This window comes from Poeciliopsis prolifica, unplaced genomic scaffold, assembly GCF_027474105.1.
Source record: "Poeciliopsis prolifica strain line A6 unplaced genomic scaffold, Auburn_PproV2 SCAFFOLD014, whole genome shotgun sequence".
NCBI classification, from domain to species: Eukaryota; Metazoa; Chordata; class Actinopteri; order Cyprinodontiformes; family Poeciliidae; genus Poeciliopsis; species Poeciliopsis prolifica.
The window spans coordinates 11,441,311-11,466,874 of NW_026562389.1; the positions used below are offsets into that span (position 1 = coordinate 11,441,311).

General features: G+C 41.5%; 3 protein-coding genes across 3 annotated transcripts in view; 2 read left to right on the top strand and 1 right to left on the bottom strand.

Annotated features, from left to right (window-relative positions):
* znf608 (zinc finger protein 608) overlaps nucleotides 1-4,133 on the top strand; it is a 34,728-nt gene extending 30,595 nt beyond the window's left edge. The window contains exon 9 of the mRNA XM_055039445.1: nucleotides 781-4,133. Coding sequence (XP_054895420.1) covers nucleotides 781-800 — 20 coding nt within the window. The 3' untranslated portion in view covers nucleotides 801-4,133. The remainder of the gene's footprint in view (nucleotides 1-780) is intronic.
* An 834-nt stretch (nucleotides 4,134-4,967) lies between these two features.
* Nucleotides 4,968-20,935, top strand: cep120 (centrosomal protein 120). The gene is given in 20 exon segments (XM_055039447.1): nucleotides 4,968-5,200; nucleotides 6,301-6,457; nucleotides 6,819-6,933; nucleotides 7,005-7,149; nucleotides 7,944-8,092; nucleotides 8,728-8,925; nucleotides 9,019-9,237; nucleotides 10,312-10,535; nucleotides 10,537-10,614; nucleotides 10,686-10,835; nucleotides 11,148-11,327; nucleotides 11,399-11,495; nucleotides 12,087-12,272; nucleotides 12,858-12,947; nucleotides 13,031-13,123; nucleotides 13,602-13,763; nucleotides 13,837-13,959; nucleotides 14,853-14,951; nucleotides 17,974-18,119; nucleotides 19,282-20,935. Coding segments are annotated over 20 exon segments (2,877 nt in total). The 5' UTR covers nucleotides 4,968-5,151; the 3' UTR covers nucleotides 19,499-20,935.
* A 2,558-nt stretch (nucleotides 20,936-23,493) lies between these two features.
* prdm6 (PR domain containing 6) overlaps nucleotides 23,494-25,564 on the bottom strand; it is a 69,804-nt gene continuing 67,733 nt past the window's right edge. The window contains exon 9 of the mRNA XM_055039453.1: nucleotides 23,494-24,972. Coding sequence (XP_054895428.1) covers nucleotides 24,858-24,972 — 115 coding nt within the window. The 3' untranslated portion in view covers nucleotides 23,494-24,857. The remainder of the gene's footprint in view (nucleotides 24,973-25,564) is intronic.

Genomic DNA, 25,564 nt, shown 5'->3' on the forward strand with positions numbered 1-25,564 from the left:
TAATTACCACAGCAGCTGCTGCAGTTCCAGAGAAAATGAGGAAAAAATGTACAATAATTTGGATGGTTTTGTCCTTCACCAGAAATTTTTTTTATACATTATATAAGTGTTTTAGAAACCATCTTTGTTTTTTCAGCCAGTTATAATAAATCAACAAGAAATTGTTACATTTAACTCAAATTGAAGTGTATTTTTGCTCTCTATCTGGCCAAGAAGTTGGTATCCAAGGCGTTTTCATGAATACCAAATATGTTTACTGTTGTAGATTATTATTGTTTTGTTTACAGATACTTCAGAATTCATTTCATTATTATTTCTGTTTTGTTTTTTTAATTTGGATATTTGATTTCAACTAAAAGTTTCAGTGTTAAGTTTAGAATTTAAAGTTTATTGATCTTTCAGAATCAGTTTTTTCTTCATTTTATTACTTAAAAATGATCTCAAAACAACATCATTGTTAATCGCGACAACAAATTTATCATCCGGTAAAATGTGTTATTTTGACAGGCCTACCCGCCTGAGCTTTTGCACTTTGATTCGAGGGTTATATGCATTTTCTCTTAAAGAACTGTTTGCTGTGTTATTATGTCAGATCAAGAGACTCTAAAGTCAGGATGAATAAGAGCAGAAATCCTCACAGCTTCATTGAGCGCATTTCTTCACTCCCAGAAGGTTTTTCCCGCTGAACATAACTCTGACTGGTTTCCCTCTGAAGTCAAGCAGAACGGAATGTTCCAAACACCTAAACATCTTTATTTTGACTCTTTTTTTGCTCCACAGACAATGAAGGGAAGAAGTAGAACCATGTGACTGCGTCTCACATGAGGGACGGCAGATTTATCAGACATCAATTCCTTGGTGTGGAATAAGCTTCGCCTCGCTGAGAGGCAGGGAACAAACAAACACAGAAACCTCTTTCATTTCGTACTGATGACATCCACCGGTTTTATAACAGAGGAGCAGATGAAGCGGCGGGGGACAGATCGCAGGGATGAGACTTTCTTTTTTTTCTGTTTTTAAAAAGCGGGACTTATTGTAAAAAGCGAGATGTCATCGAATTGAAATGTTGTGTATAAGATGACATCCTAGAGCCCTGTGCACTCAGCTTTACCTCTGCTGTTGTGTTTAACTTTATAAAATGCACATTTATTGTAGTGTAATATAATGACGATATGACTGAATGTAAAGGTAATAACTCAAACTCACTGTTCTTTTTTTTTTAAGCCCCATTGGGACAAAAACAGCATTAGGAAGCTAAAAGTGTATAATAATTGTTCTCATTCTGATTATTGAAGTGATCCTCCCTCCTTCATAGTGCTGACGCTACATTTGTATAACTAACCTGTACTAGAGTGTAACCATGTTGATTGTATTGTCTTTATGTGGGAGTAAAACCTTCACTTCGACCTACCCAGTGCCATTTACCAACCCCAGTGGTGTAAATATATTCTGTACAGATTTATGGCAGAGCACTAACATGCTCACTCTGTTGATCACCATGCAGGGGCAAAGCAGGCGCACCCAACAGGAAATAGAACCACCAGCCTGTTTATTTCCCTCATCAGCTCAGTTTCTCTTCCATATTTTTTGTTTCAAGCAAAACCTCATGTTTACACACATTTATTCACAATTACGTTTAGATGAAAAAGCATTTAATCTGAAAGAAAAATCAATTTTGTACTGAATTATCAAAACATCAGATATCAAATTTAGGTTGTTTTTTTAAATTGTGCTTTGATACATTGTAGTCCAAATTTAAGCTAACCTCATGAAAGGTTTCAACTACTAGCCTGAGTGCTAGCTGTTCTTGCTAATATGTCATGGATGTAATGATTTTTGCTGAAATAAATATGTTAGTTCAACAGGAAGCTAAAGGAACAACATATTTGTTGTAACCTAAATTAAAACGACGTCAGCAATATTTTTAGGAGATGTTGGGCTGGGTTGTTTCAAAATCTAAAGGTCCCACTGGCACCTGTTAGCATAGCTGGTAGCATGTTAGCTGTGCGATTTTTTTGGCTACAACATAAAAAATATGTTTAAATAATAATAGAAACTATACATTTTATTCATCATATTTATTTAAATGTTTGTTTTTCTGTTAGTGACACTGAACAAAACAAAGGGAGTAACTAGATTTGGCTAGCTATTAGCTTTCAAGCCAAAGGTGTAAGCTAACACCATTACTTTAGACTCTTATGTATATTTTCAGAGGAACATTTAAATTTTATAGGAGGTCGACAGTTTGATATTTAGGTGTTTTCTGCAGCTAAAACTAACCATGAAAGGAAAATATCAATGGCTAATTAAAGCTAGTTATGCTACATACAGTTTATTAGGCATAACAATACAGATTACCAGGTGCTAATTAAGGTTACATATTATTTCTCTTTGATTTAAACACAACACCATTATTTCAACTAAATAAATAAAAAACTAACATTTTGTGATCAGTGTTTTAAGAAATGTAATGTTTTGTGATAAATGTTACAAAAATAATTACATTTAATTAATTCAGTTAGATTCAGTTTACACAGTGCCAAATTCCAATAAATATTGTCTTATGGTACTTTATATAAAAACCAACAGGCGCAATTCAAATCTAATTACTTTTATCTCAGTTGCACTTTTGTTCATGTTTGTTTCAAAACAATTCTGTTCTAAAAAGTCAGATTGCCATTTTTATTAATTATTCAACTTTTTTCAGCATCAGTAATTTTAAATGATGATGATAATAAAGTTAGATCAGATGGATCAAGATTGTTCTTCACAAGGCAGGAAACAGGAAGAGAAACATTTCCCATTATCAATTAAAACATAATTTGTAAACTATAAAATTCTAGTTTGTCTCAATTTCCAATTTCTTGATCTAAATCAGTTTTTGTTGTTTTCATTTCTTCCTGACATTGCATGCTGTGTTTTTAGTATCACTGATGTGGACAAAATGTAGCCCAAACATTAAGTTTTAACCTCAATATAAAGTTTATTAAGAAAATAAAATAAAAGTCAGTGTTAAACTGATATGTTTACAAACAGATCAGGGCATTTTTCTTTAGGTAAACTAGGAATTATTTTGACCAAAAACCAAAAATGTCACTTTGTTGTTTGTTACAAGTCAGAGTTTAATGCTTCAATATCTTGTTCCTATAAATGTGTAAATTGTTTGTTAGAACATTTACATGCAGCAGGGCTGTATTTTTCCAGCTCATGAAGAAGAGATTTTACAAACATCTTTATTTTGATTTTTTTTTTCTTGGTTGCAGCTTAACTTGAGCAGGTTTGGAGGTGTTTGATTTTCTTTACTTATTAAGTGATAATTAGCATGTAATAGAACATAATAACTAACTTAATATCCGATGATGGTAAATGGATGCACAAAGTAACTATGGTACACATTTGTGTCGTTAATGATTGTGGTGGATGTTTTGCCCATTTTCTACTCCCAGCAGAGCCTCTGATAAACACAATCAGTTTTTACCTCTGGTGTTGAAACACTGCCAAACCGTCCAGATCATTTTATCTGACCAAGATGGTCTACAATTATTTTGCTAAAAAGGCCTAAAAACATGGATGATCATAAATGTTGTCATTTAAAACACCTGGATCAAACTCTTTAACTATTTGGCCAGTCGCTGGTTTAAAACTCCAGCTGGATGACTGTAAACACGTCGGCTCGCTGACAGCTCTGTTTTTGCAGCACTTTGATCCTTGCGGATCTCCAAACTCGAGGGACATACCGAATGTTATTTTAAACTAACATTAAAAAAATTAAGTTCATGCAATTACAAACAGCAACAATGTAAAAACAGAAGAACAAGGCTGAGAACAAGCAGCCCGAAGCCCCAGCATTTCTATCAGCGGCCCTGCCTCACCAACACAACACCTTACCTTCATAGTTTCAGTGCTCATTTTATTACTTGAATTTAGCGCGATGGACTCTGTTTACAAACTTCAATCTACTTTTTGGAGACATTACTGTTGTCTCACAGTGTTCTGTTCAGTTCATCTGCCTGGTTTAACCAGTAAATAACGCTCAGAAACTGTATAAACATAAGTCCTGCTGTTGCTTTTTTATACTGTATATGCCTTAATTCATATGGTTGGCAATCATGATTAAAGGATGTTTATATATATTCTGGTTTGTATTTATTTTCTTCAAATTTAAGTATTTACACAACAAATTACACACTCAGAGGAAAATAATTTCATCTGTTTTAAATGTAGCAGCTTGAACAGAGATGAAACGGGAAAATTAAAGCTTTGCTTTTATGCTCAGCTCTTTCTTAACTGTTGTATTAAATACATATATTTTATACATGTAATAAAAAACAATACAAAACACAATGCAACAAAATATTCAGTAATGCCACAGATGCAGCACACATGTGTTGTATTTGTGGGGGGAAATATTTTTACTGTTATTTGAGTAATATTATTATGAATCTTTCCACTCCAACTTGTGTGGAATTTCTGCATTTCAAACATATTGTGACCAAAAAAATGCATCAGACACAAACCTATAATTTGTCAGTGTGAGAGTTCTTGTTTGTAGACAAGCTCTGTTTTTCTAATGTTATTTTTTTTGTACCATTTGGAGGTGAAAAGGATACAATAAATACGTATTTTAAATATATGCAACACCTACTGTAAATATGAATTTAATATGTTTTATCTTGAAAATATATGTATTTGATTTCTTTTGTTTTTGCCTGAGTTTGTTGTTTTGTAATTGTTTTTTTATTTTATTTTAGTCTTTTGAGAATAACTTTATATGAAGCAACTTCATATGATTTTGTCTTTTCGATGTAAAATATTAAACCAGGAGTTATGATCAGTGGCTGTATTTGAGTAGCATTTTTACGTTTTTTTATTGATTCAATGCGTGCAGTTCCGCCTCCAGCCGGCAGAGGCGCGGTGGAGCGCCTCCTTCATTTTCTCCGCTTTTAAAACAGGATGGGTGGCGCCAAAGCTTGACAACAAAGCGGCTGTTTGATGTCGTAACGGTCGGTGACGCTCTGTTTTTTAATTAGACACCAACTGTTAACAGTTAGCGCACGACAATTTAGCCCTAAATGAAACCGACGACGTGAAGTCGGAGTTTGTCACTTCGGCGTGTTTTTTCTCCGTGTTTGAAGCGGAGCTGATGTCAACATGGCTGCGAAGTCTGACCAACTTCTCATCGTTGTTTCCGTCCTGGAAGGTGAGCTGGTTCCACGGGATGGACGGGGACGAACTGCAGGGGTTTCAGTTTGTTTCACTGAGTTTAAATCGGTTAACAGGAGATATAGTGTCGCGGTAGCAGCTTAACTGACTGTTGGGTTCGGATGAACAGCTAGTTAAGGTGGGATGAACAGCTGGTTAAGGTGGGATGAACAGCAAGTTAATGTGGAATGAAGAGCTAGTTAAGGTTGGATTAACAGCTAGTTAAGGTGGGATGAACAGTTCACCGGTTGCTTCTACTTTTCCTGTTTCTGGTTACAGCAAATATATTAAAACTGCTGGAATTTATGAATTAGCCAGGAACGTGTAAACATTCCTGTTAGCCGGCATTTATAGCTGCCATAATTAAAATGTTTTATTTATCTTAGAATAAACCTTTTATTTGGGAAAGTCAGTATTTCAGCAGAACACAGATGGACAGAGATATACAGGAGTATGACTCATTGGAATAGTAAAGTATTCAGCCCATTGGAGGTTTTACTCTGATTGTTTTTACAAATTAGTCATGATAAACAAAATTTTGCTTTTTGACAGAGAAATAAAAAACAGCCATGATATAATACGTTCACAGATAAAAACTTCATGCTGTTTTCAAAGAAATCAGCTGTTACTTAATAATTTTTCAGATATTTGAATGTCACTTATGTCAATAAAAATTCAGAAATATTAATGCAACTCGGCTAATTTGGGTATGTAGTTTTTAGTACAGTAAACTCATTCAAAATAAATTACTAAAGGCAGTTTTCCTCCATCCTAACCAAACGGCCAGACAGAGACTTAAAGAGGAGCAGCAAAAGCCAAGAAGTGGATTAGCAGAGTTGGTGTCATCCAGGACATGTTACTGGAAATATCGGAGCTGTTAGCAAGTCAGCAGCAGTCAGATCCCATTAAAAAAATTGCAGTTGGACGTTGTTGGTCTTTACTGGTTCGTCTCTCGATATTCAGAATTATTACTGGAACTTTGAACTGAAGATGAGTGAAAAAGGTGCAGGAGCTTGAAGACATGTCCATCAGAATGCTAGGAATCATGAGGAAATGAATTTATGCTTAAATTAAACTGAACCAACTGTCGTCGTTTAGGTCGGCATTTTCCGAAGAGCCCTCGCCTCAGTCTGGTGGTCCAGGCGAGCTTCGACGGCGAACATCTGGAAACGGATCCAGTGGAGCATCGAGAGCAGCCGCAGTTCAGCACCGAGCTGGCCTGGGAACTGGACCGCAAGACGCTGCATCAGCACAGGTGTCCCTCTGCGTTGACCCTCTGTCCCTCCGCGTTGACCCTCTGTCCCTCTGCGTTGACCCTCTGTCCCTCTGCGTTGACCCTCTGTCCCTGCATGTTGACCCTCTGAACTTGCATGTTGACCCTCTGTCCCTCCGCGTTGACCCTCTGTCCCTCCGCGTTGACCCTCTGAACCTGCATGTTGACCCTCTGAACCTGCATGTTGACCCTCTGAACCTGCATGTTGACCCTCTGTCCCTGCATGTTGACCCTCTGTCCCTGCATGTTGACCCTCTGAACCTGCATGTTGACCCTCTGAACTTGCATGTTGACCCTCTGTCCCTCTGCGTTGACCCTGCTTGTTGACCCTCTGTCCCTCCAGGCTGCAGCGGACGCCCATCAAGCTGCAGTGCTTCACTCTGGACTCTGTCAGCAAGAAGAAGGAGTGCGTGGGCTACATCGTCTTGGACCTGCGGTCCGTCCATGATGCCAGGCAGGTAAAGCGGCCGCTGCAGGCCCGGCTAAGCGTGTTTCTGCCCCGTGATGACGAGGCTGCGCTGTGTTCCAGGATCCCCGCTGGTACACGCTGCTCAGCAGCAAATACACCAAGCAGAAGGCGGCACTGCTCGTCGGCACGCTGCTGGAGAACGACTCCAAGGCAGCAGCAGCTTCTCCTGACAAGATCCGGGCCAAGAAGGCGGCGCCTCGACAAGGTCTGCTGGTCTGGACCCGCTCTGCTTCATATGGGGCGTTTAGGACCCTGCAGATCCGGTTTGCTGTTGATTTATCTGCTGAAGCTCTGGAGCCAGAGAGCAGCTCATGATTATTTTAGTAATCCATTATCCTGACAATGAATCCATTGATCTGGGGGAAATAGACACATTCTGCACACTTTTCATTTCACCACTTCAGCTTTTTTATATACGATATTAGAATAACATAAAAAGATGCACATCAATAAAAAAATTAATAAAAAAATTTAATTGCCTGAAATTTTGAGTAGAACATACTTATAACGTTTTTTTTGTTTGTTTTTTCTTCTTTATTTTTTAATCTTAAATGCAAGAATTTGTTGTTCTAGCAGGAAACAGCCTGAGTTTGTATACTAAGTTAATTGTTTAGTAAACTGATGATTATTTATATTGATTAATCATGACTCATCTAGTTAAAACAAAAATGAAATGAAACCTTTTCTAGAGGCTGAGGATGAACAGAAATGATTTATTTTGGGTAAACAACTGTATTTTCATTAAATGTTAATGCTTAAACTGCACAGACATTAACTCAGTTTTATGACATCCTAGTGATTTAAATAATAAGTTTTCAGCCTTCATGTTTTTTTCATGACTGATCAGGAAACCAGAGACATTCAGCTGTTTCTAGACTTTGTCATCTTTTTGTCGTCAGGTTCTGTTGAGTATTTTCTAAGTTTATTCCTTTGGGTCATAAGTTAAACTTCTGGTCCTGTCTGAATAAAAACATGATGTTTATTGTGTCTGTGCTGCAGGTTCTGGCCCGGTGAGCGACGCGCTGCCCGCCAGGCTGGAGGCAGAGCTGATCCCGGATCAGGGCTACCATCAGGTCGGTCCGGCGGATCGCTGTGGCGACATGTTCGTCCTCTCCGTTACCGTCGCCTTCGCTACCAAACTGGAACAGGTGAAGAAATGCGTCAGCGTCCACAGCGATCGATCGACCGACCGCTCACTGGTTACATTTCATATAAAAATACATAAATAAATTCAGGAGTTTCAGGTATCAGGGCATTTAGAAACGATCTGATCTTTGATGTCAAACGCGACGGACTAACACGTCTGGTGTTTTTCTCAAACTGTTTCTGTCTCGGTGAAAAGACCTTAAATTAATAACTCTACAAATAAAACCTTCATCATTGTTAAAATCTTTCAGAAGTCTTAATAATGTTGATCAGTCTGCCAACAAACTGCAGGTGGTTTTATTTTTCACAAGCAGAAGAAGAAACACAAAAATGTTTCCCTTCATCTCTGGAAAGGTTTTCAAATCTTGAATCTTTTACACTGGACCTAAAACTCATGTTTTCTGTTCAAATTGTTACAAACTGACAGGTTTATATTTAAATTTGATCTTAGATTAAATTTTAAGATCAAACTTAATTTGATCTTAAATTTGATTCCAAGTGGTTTTAAAAAAGTCTTAAAGTTTTGAACTGATCTTCCTTTGAGCTGCAGAAGGGCTGGATTATATGTCTTAATAAAATTAGTTTTTATTTTCTTACCATCTTCTCTTAAAACTGACCCCGGTTGTTTTTCCTGCAGCTGATTCCCAGCAATAAGAAGCTTCCGGCGGACGACTCCAGTTTCTTCTTCTACTACTCCCTTCTGGGGAACGACATCACCAGCGAGCCGTTCCACAACCTGCTGAGTCCAGACTTCGAGCCGGAGCGCGCCTCCGTTCGCATCCGCAGCAACACGCAGGCGCTGCAGGCCTTCCTGACGCAGCAGTCCAGCCTACAGGTGAGCCGGCACCTCTGACCGAAGCGTCATGGCGGTGGCCGGTCCCGACGGCCGGTCCTGATGTCCGGTCCTGACGTCCGGCTGCGTCCGCAGGTCCACCTCTGCTGTGGGAACCGCTCTCTGGGCAGCAGCGACGTTTCGCTCTCCGCCCTCGCTGCCGCCGCCGCCGACCTGGAGGCCAAAGGCGCCACGGTGGAGGGAGCGTTCGTCCTGCAGCCGCCGCCGCGCAGCAAGCTGCCGGCTCTTCCTGCGGAGCTGCAGCCGACGGTGGGCGTGGCCGTCACCCTGAGGAGGGAGGAGCCAACGCCTCAGGTCGGAAAACGCCACAGCGCTTCAGGAAACTCCGAGTTAATGAGTTACAACAACATTTAATTTCCCTTTGGATCAATAAAGGACTTGAATTGCTGTGATGAGGCGTGGCATGTACCGGTACCGGCCCGATAAATAAAACTGGGCCGATATCAAGAAAATATTAATTAACACGAAACTACAAGGAATGATTTATAGTGCTGCAAAACAGCAGCTATAAAAAGCAATAAAACATTTAAAACATTAATTCAAAGTTTTGATTATTTAGTTTAGACTGACGCAGCAGTCTGTGCTACTGGTCAGCCGGCGCCTCTGACCGAAGCGTCATGGCGGCGGCCGGCCCTGATGTTCCACTGCGTTACTGTATATAGTTTTACTTTATATTCAAAAATCCCCCTGGATGTTTTACCCTTTTTATTACTTCTACAAATCAGACAGTAGCAACAAAATTTACATTTTTATTGGGGAAAAAAAATCTTTAGTTTCAAAGTGAACACTTCTTTTTTACAAAATAATTATGTAATAAGAATATTTAGCATAAAACTAGAAGAGTTTAGCAGAAAAATGAAGGAAAACTGATGTATCCAGGCAGACTCCCTGCTGGGACTGGAAGGACGTGAATATTTATACAGTCACTTATTTTAAAGTTAAATCATTTTGTCATTTCTTAGAAACCAGTTTTCAAGTTTTTTCTCAATTATTTGTCAAAAGTGTCTATTTTTTTCATAATTTATTGATGTAACAGTGAAAAACATCCAAGGGGTTGAATACTTTCTATGGAGCTCCTTAGAGTTTATTTATCTGTGTAACTTGTTAGCAGCCTGCCAGATTAATTGGTGTTTTTTAATTTAATCCTGGGATTAATTTATTATAGTCCTGTCTTCCTCTTGACGGCCACTAGAGGGCAGCAGAGTCAATGTTAGGCTGAATTTGGCAGAGAAACAGTTTTAAACTTTTATCTCTGTTGTCTGTTTGACCTTCATGAACATGCTGAAAGTATTTATGGTGAAATAGGGGAGAGTTCAAAGGTTAAGTTTTGTATTTAACTGGATATTTTAAATATTTTGTGTTTCTCAGGTTCCGGATCCCAGCAGAGCTCCGCCTCTCCCTCCTGCTGTCGCTTCGACCCAGAAACCTGCTGCTTCCCCTCCTTCGTTCCGTACGGAGAGCGAGGCCGAGAGTCTGCTGGAGTGCGACAGGAAGCTGGCGGCAGGTGATGAAGCTGATGCTCCTCTTCCTCACCCGGAAGACGGCGCGTCCTCCGTCAGTGTCTCCGCTCCCAAAGTGTCCATCCCCTCCTCCCCATCACTACTGCTTCTCTCTGGACCTGCGCAGCCTGGCCAAGCTCACCACGCCATACCCCATCGCCGCCATGCTCAGGTGGGCTCCCGGTCTGACCAGTACCTCCATCGATCCTGCTCCCAGTCTGACCAGTTTGGGTCGCTCTGCAGGTATTCGTACCAGTTCTTTGGCAGCTCGGCTCCCATCATGACCAGTCCGCCAGTGGAACTGCAGAGGAACATGGAGGTGTCGCTGCCGCAGTCCTACTGCGCCTTCGACTTCGCCGCGCTGCCGCAGCAGCTGCAGGACACCTTCCACAGGTAGGACGCCTGTACCCAGGTTGGACGCCTGTCCCGGGGTTGGACGCCTGTCCCCGGGTTGGGACGCCTGTCCCGGGGTTGGACGCCTGTCCCCGGGTTGGACGCCTGTCCTGGGGTTGGACGCCTGTCCCGGGGTTGGACGCCTGTCCCGGGGTTGGACGCCTGTCCCCGGGTTGGACGCCTGTCCCGGGGTTGGACGCCTGTCCCTGGGTTGGACGCCTGTCCCCGGGTTGGACGCCTGTTGCTAGCTGAACCCAGGCAGGTGCTTCCTGCATGTTGCCATTTGTAACGTACCTGGCGTTGCTGTTCCAGGGTTCCTCTGGTGGTGGAGCTGTGGGACCGCGGCTCGTCCAGCAGAGACCAGCTGCTGGGTTCGGCCTCCATCCAGCTGCACCAGCTGCTGAGCTCAGAGAAGATCCAGCTGAACTCGACGGGGGAACCGGGCTGGAGGCAGACCCACCAGGACCGGATCCCCGTGGTCCACCCGCAGCGGTAGGAACGCCTCCCACAGGCGGGTCGGCGGTCGCCTGGTGGTTACTAACGGCGGTGTGTCGGTCCTCCAGGCCCGCGGAGCGCGTAGCAGAGCTGAGCTTTGTGGCGACGCTGGAGGATCTGGGCTTCATCAAAGCTAAAGAGGTTCTGGTGTCGGATTCGATCCAGGTGGGTCCAGTTGGTTCTGAACCTGGTTCAGCATTAATAATTGATGATTATTTTAGTGATTGTTGATGCAGATTTAAGCTTTTTACAACATTAGAAATAAATTGCAGTATTTATAAAAATAGGACATTTTATTGTCTAAAACGCGATGACATCATCATGAAGCTGAAGCTAAAGCTAGAGGACTTCTGGACTTCTACAGACAAAATGTTTTATTGAACAGTTCTGCTTTGATTACTGCTCAGAAAATTCTGAATATGCTGAGAATATGCTATTTTCTGAAATTAAATAAAGAGGCCATTTAAAAAATGTCTGTCATTCGAGTCTGTATAAATTAATTAATGATTAATCAATTACTAAATTAGTTGACTTTTATTTAAATGATTATTTTTTTCCATCCCTGATCAGCTGAAGATTATAAATATAAAATTTTTAATCAATGAGGAACAAATGAGGAAGTTTATTGAACATGATATGAATGTAAAATAAAATCTGTTTGGTGTTTTTTATTTTTGTTGTCGTTGATTTCATTGCAGAGTTTCCATTCTTCTGATTCTGCATGTTTTCCTTTATTTTTCCTCATCGTGTCTCTAGGACGAATGTCCCGCCGTCCCCCAGTCTTCTCACCCAGCGGCGCCCAGACTGCCCCTGCTGCCGCCGGCCCCCCAGGGGCCCGGGGCCCCGCCAGCCCCCCAGGCTACCAGGGACACCCTGGAGTACCGCGCGGCCCTGGAGCTGGAGATGTGGAAGGAGGAGCAGGAGGATCTGTTCGACGATCAGGTAGAAGCAGAAGCGTTAGCTCTGTTAGCCACCAGCTGTCTTTTAGTGCTAACTAGAAACAACCAATCAGAGCCAGGAGGCGGGGCTTAGTGTTGTCAATCTTCCAGTATCCAAGGCCAAATGTTCAAATCGATGTTTCTCAGATATTTGCGCAGTAAGCAGCGCGTACATGATGTGATTGACAGCGCTAAGCTCCTCCTGGCTCTCATTGGTTGTTTTTGGATCATTTCTCCAGAGAGCAGATCAGATCAATCTTCTCAGATTATTTGTCTCATAGCAAACATTAACAACATGGTGACAGTTTTAGCCAATTTGAAAAAAAATATTTTTAATAAAAGTTACAAACTGCAGCTTTGTTGAAATTAATGTTAAATTTCCGAGCCGAATAAAAATATCTTAAAATCTGTCAACAAAATAATAAAGTTTATCTTTTCCTGTAAAACAGTTTTTCTGTTTATAGTTGTTATTGTTAAGGCAGAATTTGAGTTTGAGGCTGGAGCAGAAGAAGCTCAGTAAACAGGATCAGGACCGGTTCTGACCCGGTCAGGAGTTCTGGTTTAAAGATGGCGGCGGTTCTGTTTGCAGCTGAAGCAGAAGGAGCTGCGGCACATGCAGGCGCTGGCGGACGAGTGGAGGAAGAGGGACAGAGAGAGGGAGGCGCTGGTCAAGAAGAAGGTGAAGAGTTCATCTGATTCGGTTCTGAACCGGATCAGAACCAGATCTGAGCCGGTTCTGAACAGGTTCTGGTGGTTCTGCAGGAGCAGGAGTTCAACCTGCTGGAGGAGAAGCTGCAGAAGACGCTGTGTGACCTGGAGAAGAGGGAGAAGCAGCTGGCGGAGGCGGAGCTGCAGGTCAGACTGATCACATGTGATCAATACAGACTGAAAGTAATCGATCATTTTTAGATCATCTTCAGTGTTTCACTAAAATTTGTATGTTTTTTTCACTACTTTAAGGAAAGTGTCGGTATTTTTGTTTTGGTGGTTTTAATAACTTCCTGATTGTTGTTCAGTTTCTCCTGAGCCTCTTCAGGCGCTGCAGCTCCACCTAGTGGACAGAATGAGCCTCAACAGGCCAATAAACCACAGCCAAGAAAAACACATTTAAAATCAGATTTAACAATAAAAAATGTGTGTAATGAAACTGATGAAAATCTGCTTAGAGGTTCTGAGTCTGATCAGAACCAGATTCTGGTTTCATCAATCAGAATCTAAAACACTCTTTAGTAATTTATTGGACTGACACTTTTTACTGTAACTTGAGTAAAACCATGATGAAGTTTTTTCACTTAAGTTTTTGAATCTCTGACCTGGTTCTGTTTTCCTGCAGACTCAGCGTCTGCAGCGGGAGCTGAGAGCCGAACACGACCTGACCCAGAAGGAGCTGCAGGAGGCCAGCAGGCGGCTGCAGAGGGAGAGCGACCACCTGGTGGCGCTAGAGAGGGAGAAGGTCCGGCTGATGGAGGAGGAGCGCGGCCGGCTGCTGCAGCAGGTAGAGAGGAGGCGGTTCTGCCGGGTCCGTAACGGCCTGGGTCACCTGGTTAACGTTCTGGTTCTGGGTCCAGATGACGGACGCAGAGGCCCGGTACCAGCAGCTGCAGAAGGAGTTCCAGCTCTACAGGGAGCAGCAGAACCAGCGGCCCGAGTTCAGGCTGCAGGCAGAAGTCAACCTGCTGGCGCTGGAGAAGGTGAGCCGACCCGACCCGCTGACCTCTGGGGTCAGACCAGGACTGCAAATCATGGGGAATCATTCAGGTGTTTTTCCAGGTTTGGAAAGTCCTGAATTTGTGCTTAAAGTCCCTGGAAATGTTTGGATTTTATTACAAAACTGCAGATTGTAAATCAAACTAACTTTTGATTAAAAGACTAAATTTATGAATCATTATTTACAGTGTAAACCAGATGTTTTCATCCTCGACATAAAAACACAGACGCCTTGTTTTCCTCGCTGTCTGAAGTTAAATCAAACTAAAAGTCGGTCAGAATCACCTAAATTATTTCCTAAATGACAGAAAACATGTTTAGATTTGTTTGCTACTTTATTGTGTTTAAACTTTTAATATGAGCAAAATTTACTTCAACAGTCTGTCTGGATTGTTTCTGTGTGATGATTATTATTATTCCTAATCCCTCTGTGATTTATCGTCTGTTTTTTTAAACATTGCAGAAAGTTATTGAAAATGTTTTATGTTAAATTATGGTTTGGCTGTCAGACCGGTTAGTTCTCAGGTCTGTCTGACACGGAGTTGGAGCGAGACGTTCATCACAACATTATTAATAAGGCTAATAAATTATAGCAGTGGATAGAAACTGAATCTGTAGCTGCGTAACGTAAAAACAGCTGAAACCGATCCTCTCCATGGGCCTCAGGTTCTGCTGCTGCAGCTGAGGTTCTGCTGCTGCAGCAGCGGCTGAGGTTCTGCTGCTGCGGCGGCTGAGGTTCTGCTGCTGCAGTGGCTGAGGTTCTGCTGCAGCGGCTGAGGTTCTGCTGCTGCAGCGGCTGAGGTTCTGCTGCTGAGGTTCTGCGGCTGAGGTTCTGCTGCTGCAGCGGCTGAGGTTCTGACGGTTTGGTTGTGTGCAGGTGGAACTGGAGAGGAAGTTGGAGTCGACCACCAAGTCCAAGCTGCACTACAAGCAGCAGTGGGGCCGCGCGCTGAAGGAGCTGGCCCGGTTCAAACAGGTACCGCCATCAGGCCGGGCCGGAGGTTCTGGCTGGTTCTCCTCAAAGGTTAACCCGTATCCAAAGAGTCCGTTGGTAAACGGAGATTCCTGTAGTTCAGTGATGTCATCACTCGCAGGGCGGCCATCTTGTTTGACGAGCAGCAGATGGAATATCAGATTAATTTCTTATTATTACTGGATAAAGTTATAAAATCACAACAATTCAGCCGTCCAGCAAAATCTAAATAAAACAATAAAGTTTTATGTTGCAGGAATAAAGTCATAATATTAGTTGGAAAATGTGAAAATAAATGATAAACGTTGTGAAGTTACACTTTGGTTTCAGTTTTGCAGATGAGGAAATATTTTATTTTTGAATCCATAATGATAAATTATGAGCAGCAGAACTTTGTGTTTCTGATCTGATCAGTTTCTCTCAAGTTTAAACTGTTTTTCTGATCAATTTGTCTTTATTTTTGCTGATGTTGTGACTTTATTCCCATAGTTTTTGTCTCATCTTTATAATAATCTCTCCTCCTGCGAGGATCTTAAAAGGAGTTTTGGGTTTTCTGTGTTTCTCGTCCAGCTTTAGTAGATGGATTATTAGTCAGATGAACTAATAACTGTTGCTGACAGGAAGCAGCTGGAGAACCCGACCCACATCTTCCTCCTCCTCCTCATCATCTCCCTCCATTTTCTCACATCCTTCATCTCCCTCCCCTCGTTGTCGTCGTGGTTGCAGAGAAAAGTGATTGATGCGTCTTTAAGGGTTTCGTCGCCCCCTGCAGATCAATCTGAGGAGCGTCTCTGTTTACACGGCCGGTTCTGAACTCGTCTGTTTGGGTTTTTGTTCTCGCCTCCCGTTTCGCTCGGCGGATCATAAAAATTCCTGAGGAATGATGTTCTTTCCGCGCCGCGAGTCGAAGCCCAAACAGCGCCGAGGTGTTGGGTCAAAATATTGGGTCGGACCTGGAGTTGTTCTGTTCTGAGGGAAAATATTGGGACAGGCAGATGAAAGATGTGAGACTCTTTGCTAAATTTGGTGTTTTTAAGGCTGAGCGGAAGGTCGGCTGGTTTTAAAAGCTGCTTTATGCACAGAAACAGAAACAAAGATGTTTTCATTGTGAGAAAATGGAGATTGGGCCTCAGAGAAACCAAAAAAGGACAAAATGGAGCCGGTTTCTTCCTGCTTAACGAGGCGAAAATTCAGATTTCATTTTAAATTCAGAAGAAAACAGTTGAATGTGGGGTTCTGTGAGGAATCGATCAGCAGTCAGTATCCTAAGTATTACTACATTTCACAAAGTTTCAACATTTTTCGTTCAGTTTTGGAGCCTCAGTTCTTCACCAGATTTCTAGAAACTTTTATCCGTTTCTGAAACTTCAGGTTTGATTCCCGGTTGGAACGAAAAGCAAAACTTTTTGTCTTTGTTTTTTGCTTCCAAATAAGTAAATAACAGAAACGTCTTGGATGCTTCAACAAACTGTTTCCTGATTTTCACATTTTATTCACTCAAAACATTGAAGAATCTCAGTTTAAATTCAGCAGGAAGCGTTTATTCAGAAATGACCTGAATAAACTCATTTAATAAGTTAAAATGTTGCTGAGCTTTAAGGTTCTGACCCGTCTGGAATCGGACCTGCAAACATAAAACCCAAAATAAAAGCTCGTATTTCAAACGTGACTTTAATTGAGCCGTTTAGTTTTAAAAGCTTCAAATCGCTTTTCATCGGGTCAGAACCGCAAGAGTCTGGTCCGGTTCTGGTGCCTGTACCACCTGGTTCTGATCCGGTTCTCCTTGGCACACGAAATGTTCGGCCCGATTGTTTTCCCTGTAATTATCCAGGCAGCAAATGGACCAGAGAGAACCGGGCCGGGTCAGCATCGAGGCGCTGAGAACCAGGAGTTCTGCTGGTTTTCCCGTCCAGACCGGGTCAGCTGCAAACCCGATTGGGTCCCGGGCCCAATTGGACCTGGTCCGATTCAGAACCACCAAGGCCAGAAACTGGACACCAGAACATTTTCCATAAAACAAATTTTACCTGTGGGATTAAAATCTGATCCCACTAGTCCAATCGGATCAGAACCAGTAACTCCAGTTTTTATTCATTTGAATGAGAAAATTATTAAAAACTGTTAAAATAAAATCTTATGACTGATTTAACTGACAAATTAAGTCGATTTTTAAACTCAATCATCAGTTTCTGCTAATCGATTGAAATATTTCTGATTAATTGCAGATTTTGTTTTATAACAGAATATTTTACGTTTAAATTGTGAGCATTATTTTGGACAAATAAACTTGATGAGCCTTAAAACAAATATGACAGAAACGGTTCTGCAGAATAAAGCAGCCAGAGCTCATTATATTTACCGGGTCGGGTCCAACCCGACCAGAACTCTGAGGGGAACCATAAGGTTCTGGATTTATTTCTGGCTGTTTATGGATCATATGGAGTTAGAAATGAAACCCGGATCCTCCCGGTTCTGACCCGTTATCACCCGGTTCTGGTGCCAGATGCTCAGAACTTTGGTTTTTTCTGAGCGGTGAAAGTTTTCATTTTGTCAGAGTGAAACGGATTTATATCGTTTCTGCAGTTCTGACCCGTTGAGCCCAAACAGTTTGACCCGTCCTGATCGGATCTCAGCCTTTAGTTTCTAATTAGGCGCTGACGCCGCCGAGCCGCGTCAGCGCCGCGCCGCTCTGATTTACGGGTCGCCCTGACCTCAGCTCGGCGGTTCTGGTCAATCGGGCCGGGCGGCGGACAGAAATACGACTCTGGACGTTTTAGTGAAGTTTGTGGCTCACGGCGACGCGGTGGGTCTGCGGATCGGCTCCTCAGGGAGACTTTATGAAAACGTACAAGCGGACCAATTCATCACCGCCGCTCTGTGCTGCGCTCTAATTAAGGACAAACACAGAGCTGGCAGCAGAACTCAGCGCTGGGGTCAGAGGTCACAAGTCTGTTTGCTCATGATTTCAGTGGAGATCTGAAGAGCTGCCATGCTAACGGCCATGCTAACGTGTCTGTGCTCTCAGAGGGAGCAGGAGAACGCCATGGCGCGGCTGAAGAAGCAGCATGCGGAGCTGGAGGCCATGAGGCTCCGTTACCTAGCAACAGAGGAGAAGGAGGCGGTGAGGCAGGACCGCCAGGAGCTGGACGACATCAGGAACGAGCTCAACAGGTGAGGAAGACGTTTCAGTCTGGAGTGTCAAAGGTCAGGAGCTCAGTGTTCAGAACACTGCAGATAAAATAATTACTGTTGCTTCAGCACTTTAGCATTAGCAGGATTAGCGCTGTAGCATTAGCAGGATTAGCGCTGTAGCATTAGCAGGATTAGCGCTGTATCATTGACAGGATTAGCGCTGTAGCATTAGCGGGATTAGCGCTGTTGCATTGGCAGGATTAGCGCTGTAGCATTGGCAGAATCAGCGCTTTAGCATTAGCAGGATTAGCGCTGTAGCATCGACAGGATTAGCGCTTTAGCATTAGCAGGATTAGCGCTGTAGCATTGCCAGAATTAGCGCTTTAGCATTAGCGGGATTAGGGCTTTAGCATTAGCAGGATTAGCCCTGTAGCATTAGCGGGATTAGCGCTGTAGCATTAGCAGGATTAGCGCTGTAGCATTGGCAGAATCAACGCTTTAGCATTAGCAGGATTAGCGCTGTAGCATGGACAGGATTAGCGCTTTAGCATTAGCAGGATTAGCGCTTTAGTATTAGCAGGATTAGCGCTGTAGCATTGACCGAATTAGCGCTTTAGCATTAGCGGGATTAGGGCTTTAGCATTAGCAGGATTAGCGCTGTAGCATTGGCAGAATCAACGCTTTAGCATTAGCAGGATTAGCGCTGTAGCATGGACAGGATTAGCGCTTTAGCATTAGCGGATTAGCGCTTTAGTATTAGCAGGATTAGCGATGTAGCATTGACAGAATTAGCGCTTTAGCATTAGCGGGATTAGGGCTTTAGCATTAGCAGGATTAGCGCTGTAGCATTAGCAGGATTAGCGCTGTAGCATTAGCAGGATTAGCGCTGTAGCATTGGCAGAATCAGCGCTTTAGCATTAGCAGGATTAGCGCTGTAGCATCGACAGGATTAGCGCATTAGCATTAGCAGGATTAGCGCTGTAGCATTGACAGGATTAGCGCTTTAGCATTAGCGGGATTAGGGCTTTAGCATTAGCAGGATTAGCGCTGTAGCATTAGCAGGATTAGCGCTGTAGCATTGGCAGAATTAGCGCTGTAGCATTAGCCAAACTAACTTTATTTAGCAGAGCTGTAAGACAACCTGATGTAAACAGTTTTGTTCCAGGGCGTGATTCTAATGTTTCCGTCTCGTGCTCTACAGGCTGAAGAAGCAGGAAGAGGAGAAGTTAGGCCCCGCCCCCGCAGAGCCAGACTCCGCCCCCAGCCTGAACCTGAACGAGAGCGCAGAGGAACACCTGACCCGCCTGCTGGAGGAGAGAGACACGCTGCTGAGGACCGGCGTTTACACGCACGACGACCGCATCATCGCTGAGCTCAGCAGGCAGATACAGGAAGCCATGAAGGACAGGAAGCTCTGACGGCCAATCAGAGGCAACCGGCCGCCACACTGGCCAATCAGAGGAGGACGTTTAACCTGAGACCCATGGAGAGGAACTGATTCAGCTCCGCTGAGTTTACGTTACACAGAAATAAAACTGAAGTTTGTCGTTTTACAGCGTCTGATGCTGCTCTGCTCTTTCTGATTGGCCGATCACTGATCAGCTGGGATCAATATTCAGCTGATCAGAACCAGAGCGCCAGTGTTGAAGGTTTGATTCCTCGTCGACAAACAGCCGGTGAGGGTGAATGTTTTGGGCAAAAAACTTTTTTATTTTGCCATTTTCTAAGTCTGACTGTGTTTGTTTAATTTAATAATTTAAAATAGTTTTAATTATTAAATATTATTTTTTCTCATATGAAACTTGACCATTTTTATTATCGTTTTTATAAAAAACATAATTTTGAGAAAACGTCAAGGTAGAAAATAAGTTGATTATTTTCTTTCGAACGTAAAGAAAGTGAAATATTTTCTGATTTTTACAAATCTTATTTTTTAAATTACAGCAAAATGAAAACTTTAGAATGAAGTCACATTGTTATGACTATTAGTGCGTTATTCTCCCTTTATCGTCTTACTATTAGTTTATTCTTGTAAAGACTTTTTTCTTATAATTGTAATAAATTCATAAGTTTAAGTCCTGATGAGTAAAATTGATCGTCGCCTCGTTTCTCTGGCGCCATCAGCTGCCGTGAAAATACGTTTAAAAATATTTTATATTTATGTGAAACGGCAGAGAAGAGAAACATTCAGACTCAGAAAACGGATTCCCAAAACAACCACATGTTCATTTTGGCTTCCTGGGCTTCCGTAGAATCCGCTGACTGAGCGCAGCGGCGCAGAAACACGAATTAAAGTTGATTAAATGTTTTCTGATCTGATCTGCAGCAGCTCAAATGTATTCATACGGCTGAACCGATTCATGATGCGTTCAGGAGCTGAAAAACGATTGAAATCATCTCAGTTTCAGCATTTAGTAAAAACTGATGTCATTCTGGTCTAAATCATCATTTAGACGCTGAAACCTTCAGTTCTCTAGAAAAAGTCAAACTGGTTTCACTAACAGATCAAAACGGGTCAGAAAATCTGTTTTCACTAAAATGTCCAGTTTTCGGTTCTGAACTCGACGTTCAGCTGCGTCTGTTACACAAACATTAAAATCTTTCTTTATTTTGTAACTTTATTTTGAGACGTTTCTGCAGGTGGAATTTGATCGTTGGGCCGAATTAAAATCTGACGTTTCTCAGAAATCGATGTGATCATGTGACGTTAATGTGACTCAACATTTGAAACGTTTTTACTGAAATAATCGATGCCGGGACGTTTTCTGCCCCGGACAGCAGGGGGCGCTGCAGCCTCGTATAATTTAATTTATTGTTGTGTGTTTTTGTTTGGAATAAATTATTTTTGCATTAAAGATGTCAGCATGATGTTTTTTTACAGTCTATTAGTAGTTTCACAGGTTTAAATTGGTGTATTTTATATTTAATCTTTTCATTTTTCAGCCTAAATTAAAACTCCAGAAAAAATCAATTTTTGTTGCAGCTGCAGAATAACTTTAGTTTTTGTGTTAAACTGAAACAGGTTGATCAATAAATTCAGATACTTGAGGTGAATAAAACTTTTCATTAGTCTGAATATTTTATCAATACTGTTATTGATCTAGTATGACTTTGAAACTGATCACAAATGTTTTTGAATCTTCAAAGTTGCGTAATCAAAATACATGCAGGTAATTTCCTTTTTCTACATTTATTCCTCAATGATAAATGTTGCCTTTCTGAGTTTTGCTCATTTTCTTCCCTTTGGTGCTGAATGTCGCTAAAAAGCATCAAACCCAGGATGTTCTAACTTTATGGATCAGAAGATGCAGCAAACATTTTAAATTCAACACAATAAATCTAAAGAATAAACTCATAATTTGCGGTTTGACAGATTTTCTCACGGCTCAGTTTTCCCACGTTGCTTTTCCTTCAATGTGTTTCCAATTAGACCTGAAGAAAAACTCCAGAAGTTCAAGACTAATTGGATCTGAAAGTCAGCAGTCAGGAAGCAAACCATTAAAACCATCACTCCCATTAAACAGCTGCCCTGGTTTCCAGTTTCCTCTGAGTTTCTTCCTCTGCTTATAGAGCAGAACTGAGACAAATATTATTCTGGACTTTTTCTTTGTCACATTGAACAAATCTTGAGTAAATTTTGAGTTCAGTTCTGATGGGATCATATTTACACATTTTATCTAAACCAGGGAGTCCAAACGGTGGTGCAGGGGCCACAGGTGGTCCGTGAAATCACTTCGTTTGGCCTCCAACCAAAAGTCAGAGTTTGGCCAAGAAAACTGATAAAATAAGAAAATCTTGAAACCCTTTTCATATTGTGGATATTTAATGAATTAAAGATTTTATAAAAATGTTATTGATGAGCAGGTAAAGCTAAAATAAATTAAACAAAATATATAAATCACAGTAAAGTAAATTTTAGGTCTATAATAAGAAAAAATGTTCAAAATAAAATCAACAGAATAAAGTGGAAAAATAAAGTGTTGATGACTGACCTTATATTTCCCTTTATTTATTTTATTATTGGCTTTATTCTAAAACTCGGTAATGTTTGTATTTTTAATGCGTTTCGTGGTTTAAATTTGTCGTTTTTTTCCCCAGATGTTGAAATATTGTAAAATCTGATTATTGATGTTATTTTACAGCCTTTAATGAGTGACGATCAGCAGATCTGGAGTAGATCAGGAGGATCCAGCAGAAAAATGATCCACTCCACGTGGATCCATGCGGTTCCACGTGGATCCATGCGGTTCAGTCTTTCCTTCCTTTGTGTTTTCTTCCTCGTCCTTCAGCAGCTCCTCGGTTTGTTTTCCTTCTCGCTGCTGCTAATTAAAACTCACTGCTGTAATCTCATTACATGCAACCCGATCCGGCTCGTTAGAACCTGCAGGGAAGTCCTGAACCGGGTCGGTGTGTGACGGCTTGTTTGGGCTGCGGCTCCAGATCCGGTTCTCATGATGGATTTCCCGACGCGCCGGGATTTTATTTGTTCTGGGAATTTTTCTGGAATCCTCGCAGGAATAATCTGCAGATTGAGACGGGAAGGAGGCGCCGCGCCGCCAACTGGGATTAGGATTAAATGAGCTTTAAACCACAGCAATAAAAACATAAATGATGTTTAACATTGACTTAAAATTTACATCTATTCTTTTTATGCAGATTTTTACTCATTTTTGCTGCGTTGTAAATTCCTGGCTGAGAATTTTTTTGAAAGTTTTTTTTTTTTTTTACTTTCATTCATTTTTAAAAACCAAAAAAAAAAAAAAAATTTAAATCCTCCTCATTTTTTGTACCATTAATTTAAAATGCAGATTAATAATTAATCTGTTTTCATATCATGAAAATCACTGAATTTCCATATGAACATATGAGAAATTTGACCCAGATAAAATCAATAATTCTCATTTATCAGATATAAATTTTTCTGTTTTTTTTTCTTTCAAACCTTCAGAAAAAAATATTTTAATCCTTAAAACTGGCATTAAAGAGTTAAAATTAATGTTTTATGTTTTTTTAAATAAATGTACAGATGTTAATAAACTTTAAAACATTTTTGTGTCCAAGTTACATCTTCATGAAAAACAAAAGAATAAATATGAAACTAAATAAATCCTTTGCTGTTTTCTTCAAATAAACGTTTCTGTCCTGTTTGGAGAGGAAACATTTTGAAAATTGTTCAAATTTACAACAAACATTCCTCGTAAAAAGAGTTGAAACGGAAACGATAATAAAAGAGTTTGGTGGATTTAGTTTGTCATGTTTTAATTTATGAAACCAGGAAATGTCAACATGAACCTTTTATTTCATTTCTGCTTTTTTCTGTGGATCCTAAATGATCATTTCTGATCATTTAGGATCAGAAACTCTTTATAGTGAAAATATTGAAAATAAAAAACAGAAGGAAAAAGTCTGAATGTTGCAGCTCAGAATCAAAAGCGGATCTCAGTTTTATTTCCAACGGATCAAAGTTACTTTGATTCATGACGTTTGTTACAAAACCAAACCAAAAGGAAAGTCATGCAGATCAACAGGAAGCAGAACCTGAACTCAACTGGATCTTTGGTTCATATTTAGAAATCACTGATTTGATTTTTCAAACTGACTTCAGATCCTCTGGATCCAAACAGGAAGTGGATCCAAACAGGAAGTGGATCTGATGAGTCATATAAAACCTGTTCACATCCAGCATGGGCTCAGTCTGCACCGTGAAAACAGAGATGCTTCACTCAGGAGGGAGGAGTTCCTCAGGGCTCAGAGTCCGGCCTGCTGACAGAATGAATCAGCCGGGTTCTGAAGAGGGAGTCGCTCCAGTCGGGCCGGTCCGGTAGAACCAACATTTTGATAAAATGCTGAGTCACTTTAGCCGTTCATCCAGAATCTGTCTGTGACGTGGACGATTAGTCGGCACTTTGTGCTGGTGTTGTCAATCTAAACCTTTTTTATTCCGTTCAGTTTCCCGTCCTCAGTGAAACATCCCTTTGTGCTGATTCTGGTTTCTTTGGATCGGAGCCGATTTAAAGCTTTTAACTCTCAGGCACAACGACTGCTTCACTTCAACCCTCAGAGCTGGAAGACAAAGCGGATCTTCATCGTCTGAGGCTCAAATCAACTCCAGAGGAAGGAAGGTGAGTTGAAAACATTGGTTTCCTTCAGAGGAGATTTAGAAAACAGGAAGTAGAAACATTGAATGTGACGATGATTGAAGTCATGCTTCATATTAACTCTGGGATCATTTCTATAAGAAATCCCTCTGTACATTTATCAACATCAGAGCTGCACATATTAACTTAACGTTTCAAAATAAAAGGTGCTTGCAGCACGATATGAGCAGAAGATAAATAGAATATGTTTCTCTCTTTTCTGGTTCTGCAGTCGCTGCTGTTTGGGCCGTAAACGGGTCGGTGAGCCTCTCTGTGCGTCACCTGGAGGAAAAGCTGCAGGAAGACAATCAGACGCTTTATTTGGATTTTCACGAGGTTTTCTTTGGGACGAAGCAAGGTGGCATTCCCAGAAGTCGGAACGCTGCGACCGCTCGGATCTTTGGTTTGGTGGAGTCGAGGTTTTCACTCCGATTCTCTGAACCCGGATCTGGTTTTGGATCGGCTGATTTCTGCCGGGATTTTACATTTCAGTAACCAGGGATGAACGTTGGTGGAGTCCAGAACGGGGAACGTTCTGGACTCCACCGGAACGCCGCAGCACATCGCCGCAGCAGATCACTGCAGTGGGATGTGGACGGATGGATGGATGGTGAGGCGGCGGGCAGCCAGAGGTCAGAGGTTAATCCACCTCGATGGACTCGGTGCTGTCGTTGACCGGTTTGCACTCGTTGGGGAGTCGCTGGTGGCGGCTGAGCTGCGTCGCCTGCGTGAAGCTGCGGTCGCATCGCTCACACCTGACGGACACAAAGAGGACAGAGCAAAACTTTCACACTCCTGACTTCAGCAGCGACAAAAATGACTGATAAAAAACTAAAGTTCATAAAATCAGTTAGAAGAAATAAAAACATTCAGCTTCAATATGGAGAGAAAAAAGTCGAGATAAACACAAAACTCAATTAGAAACTTTAAATTAATCAGAATAAAAAAAACTGGTCAGAAAACTATTGAAAACTAAATCTGAAGGAAAATGTTAAAAAAACGTTAAAAAACCACAGGAAGGTCGTTTCTTTTCAGTGAAAATACAAAATAAGAACCAGATTATTTTATTGGTCGTCATGTAAACAGAGATAAAAATATTCACTAAATACGTTCAACTGAATTCATAAATACTTTATTTATCATAAAGCAAATTAAAAGTAACTCAAAGAGTCGCTATGGATGAAGAATCTGCTGTAGCAGTCTGTACCGCAGCGACTCGTGAGAGGCCTCTGACTGACTGATTCAGCTCTAAAGATCAAAAGGTCATGAACTGAATCAACAAAAAGGGCCAATCAGAACCATTCAGATATGATGTCATCAAAACATCTGAGTGAATATTCACATGAT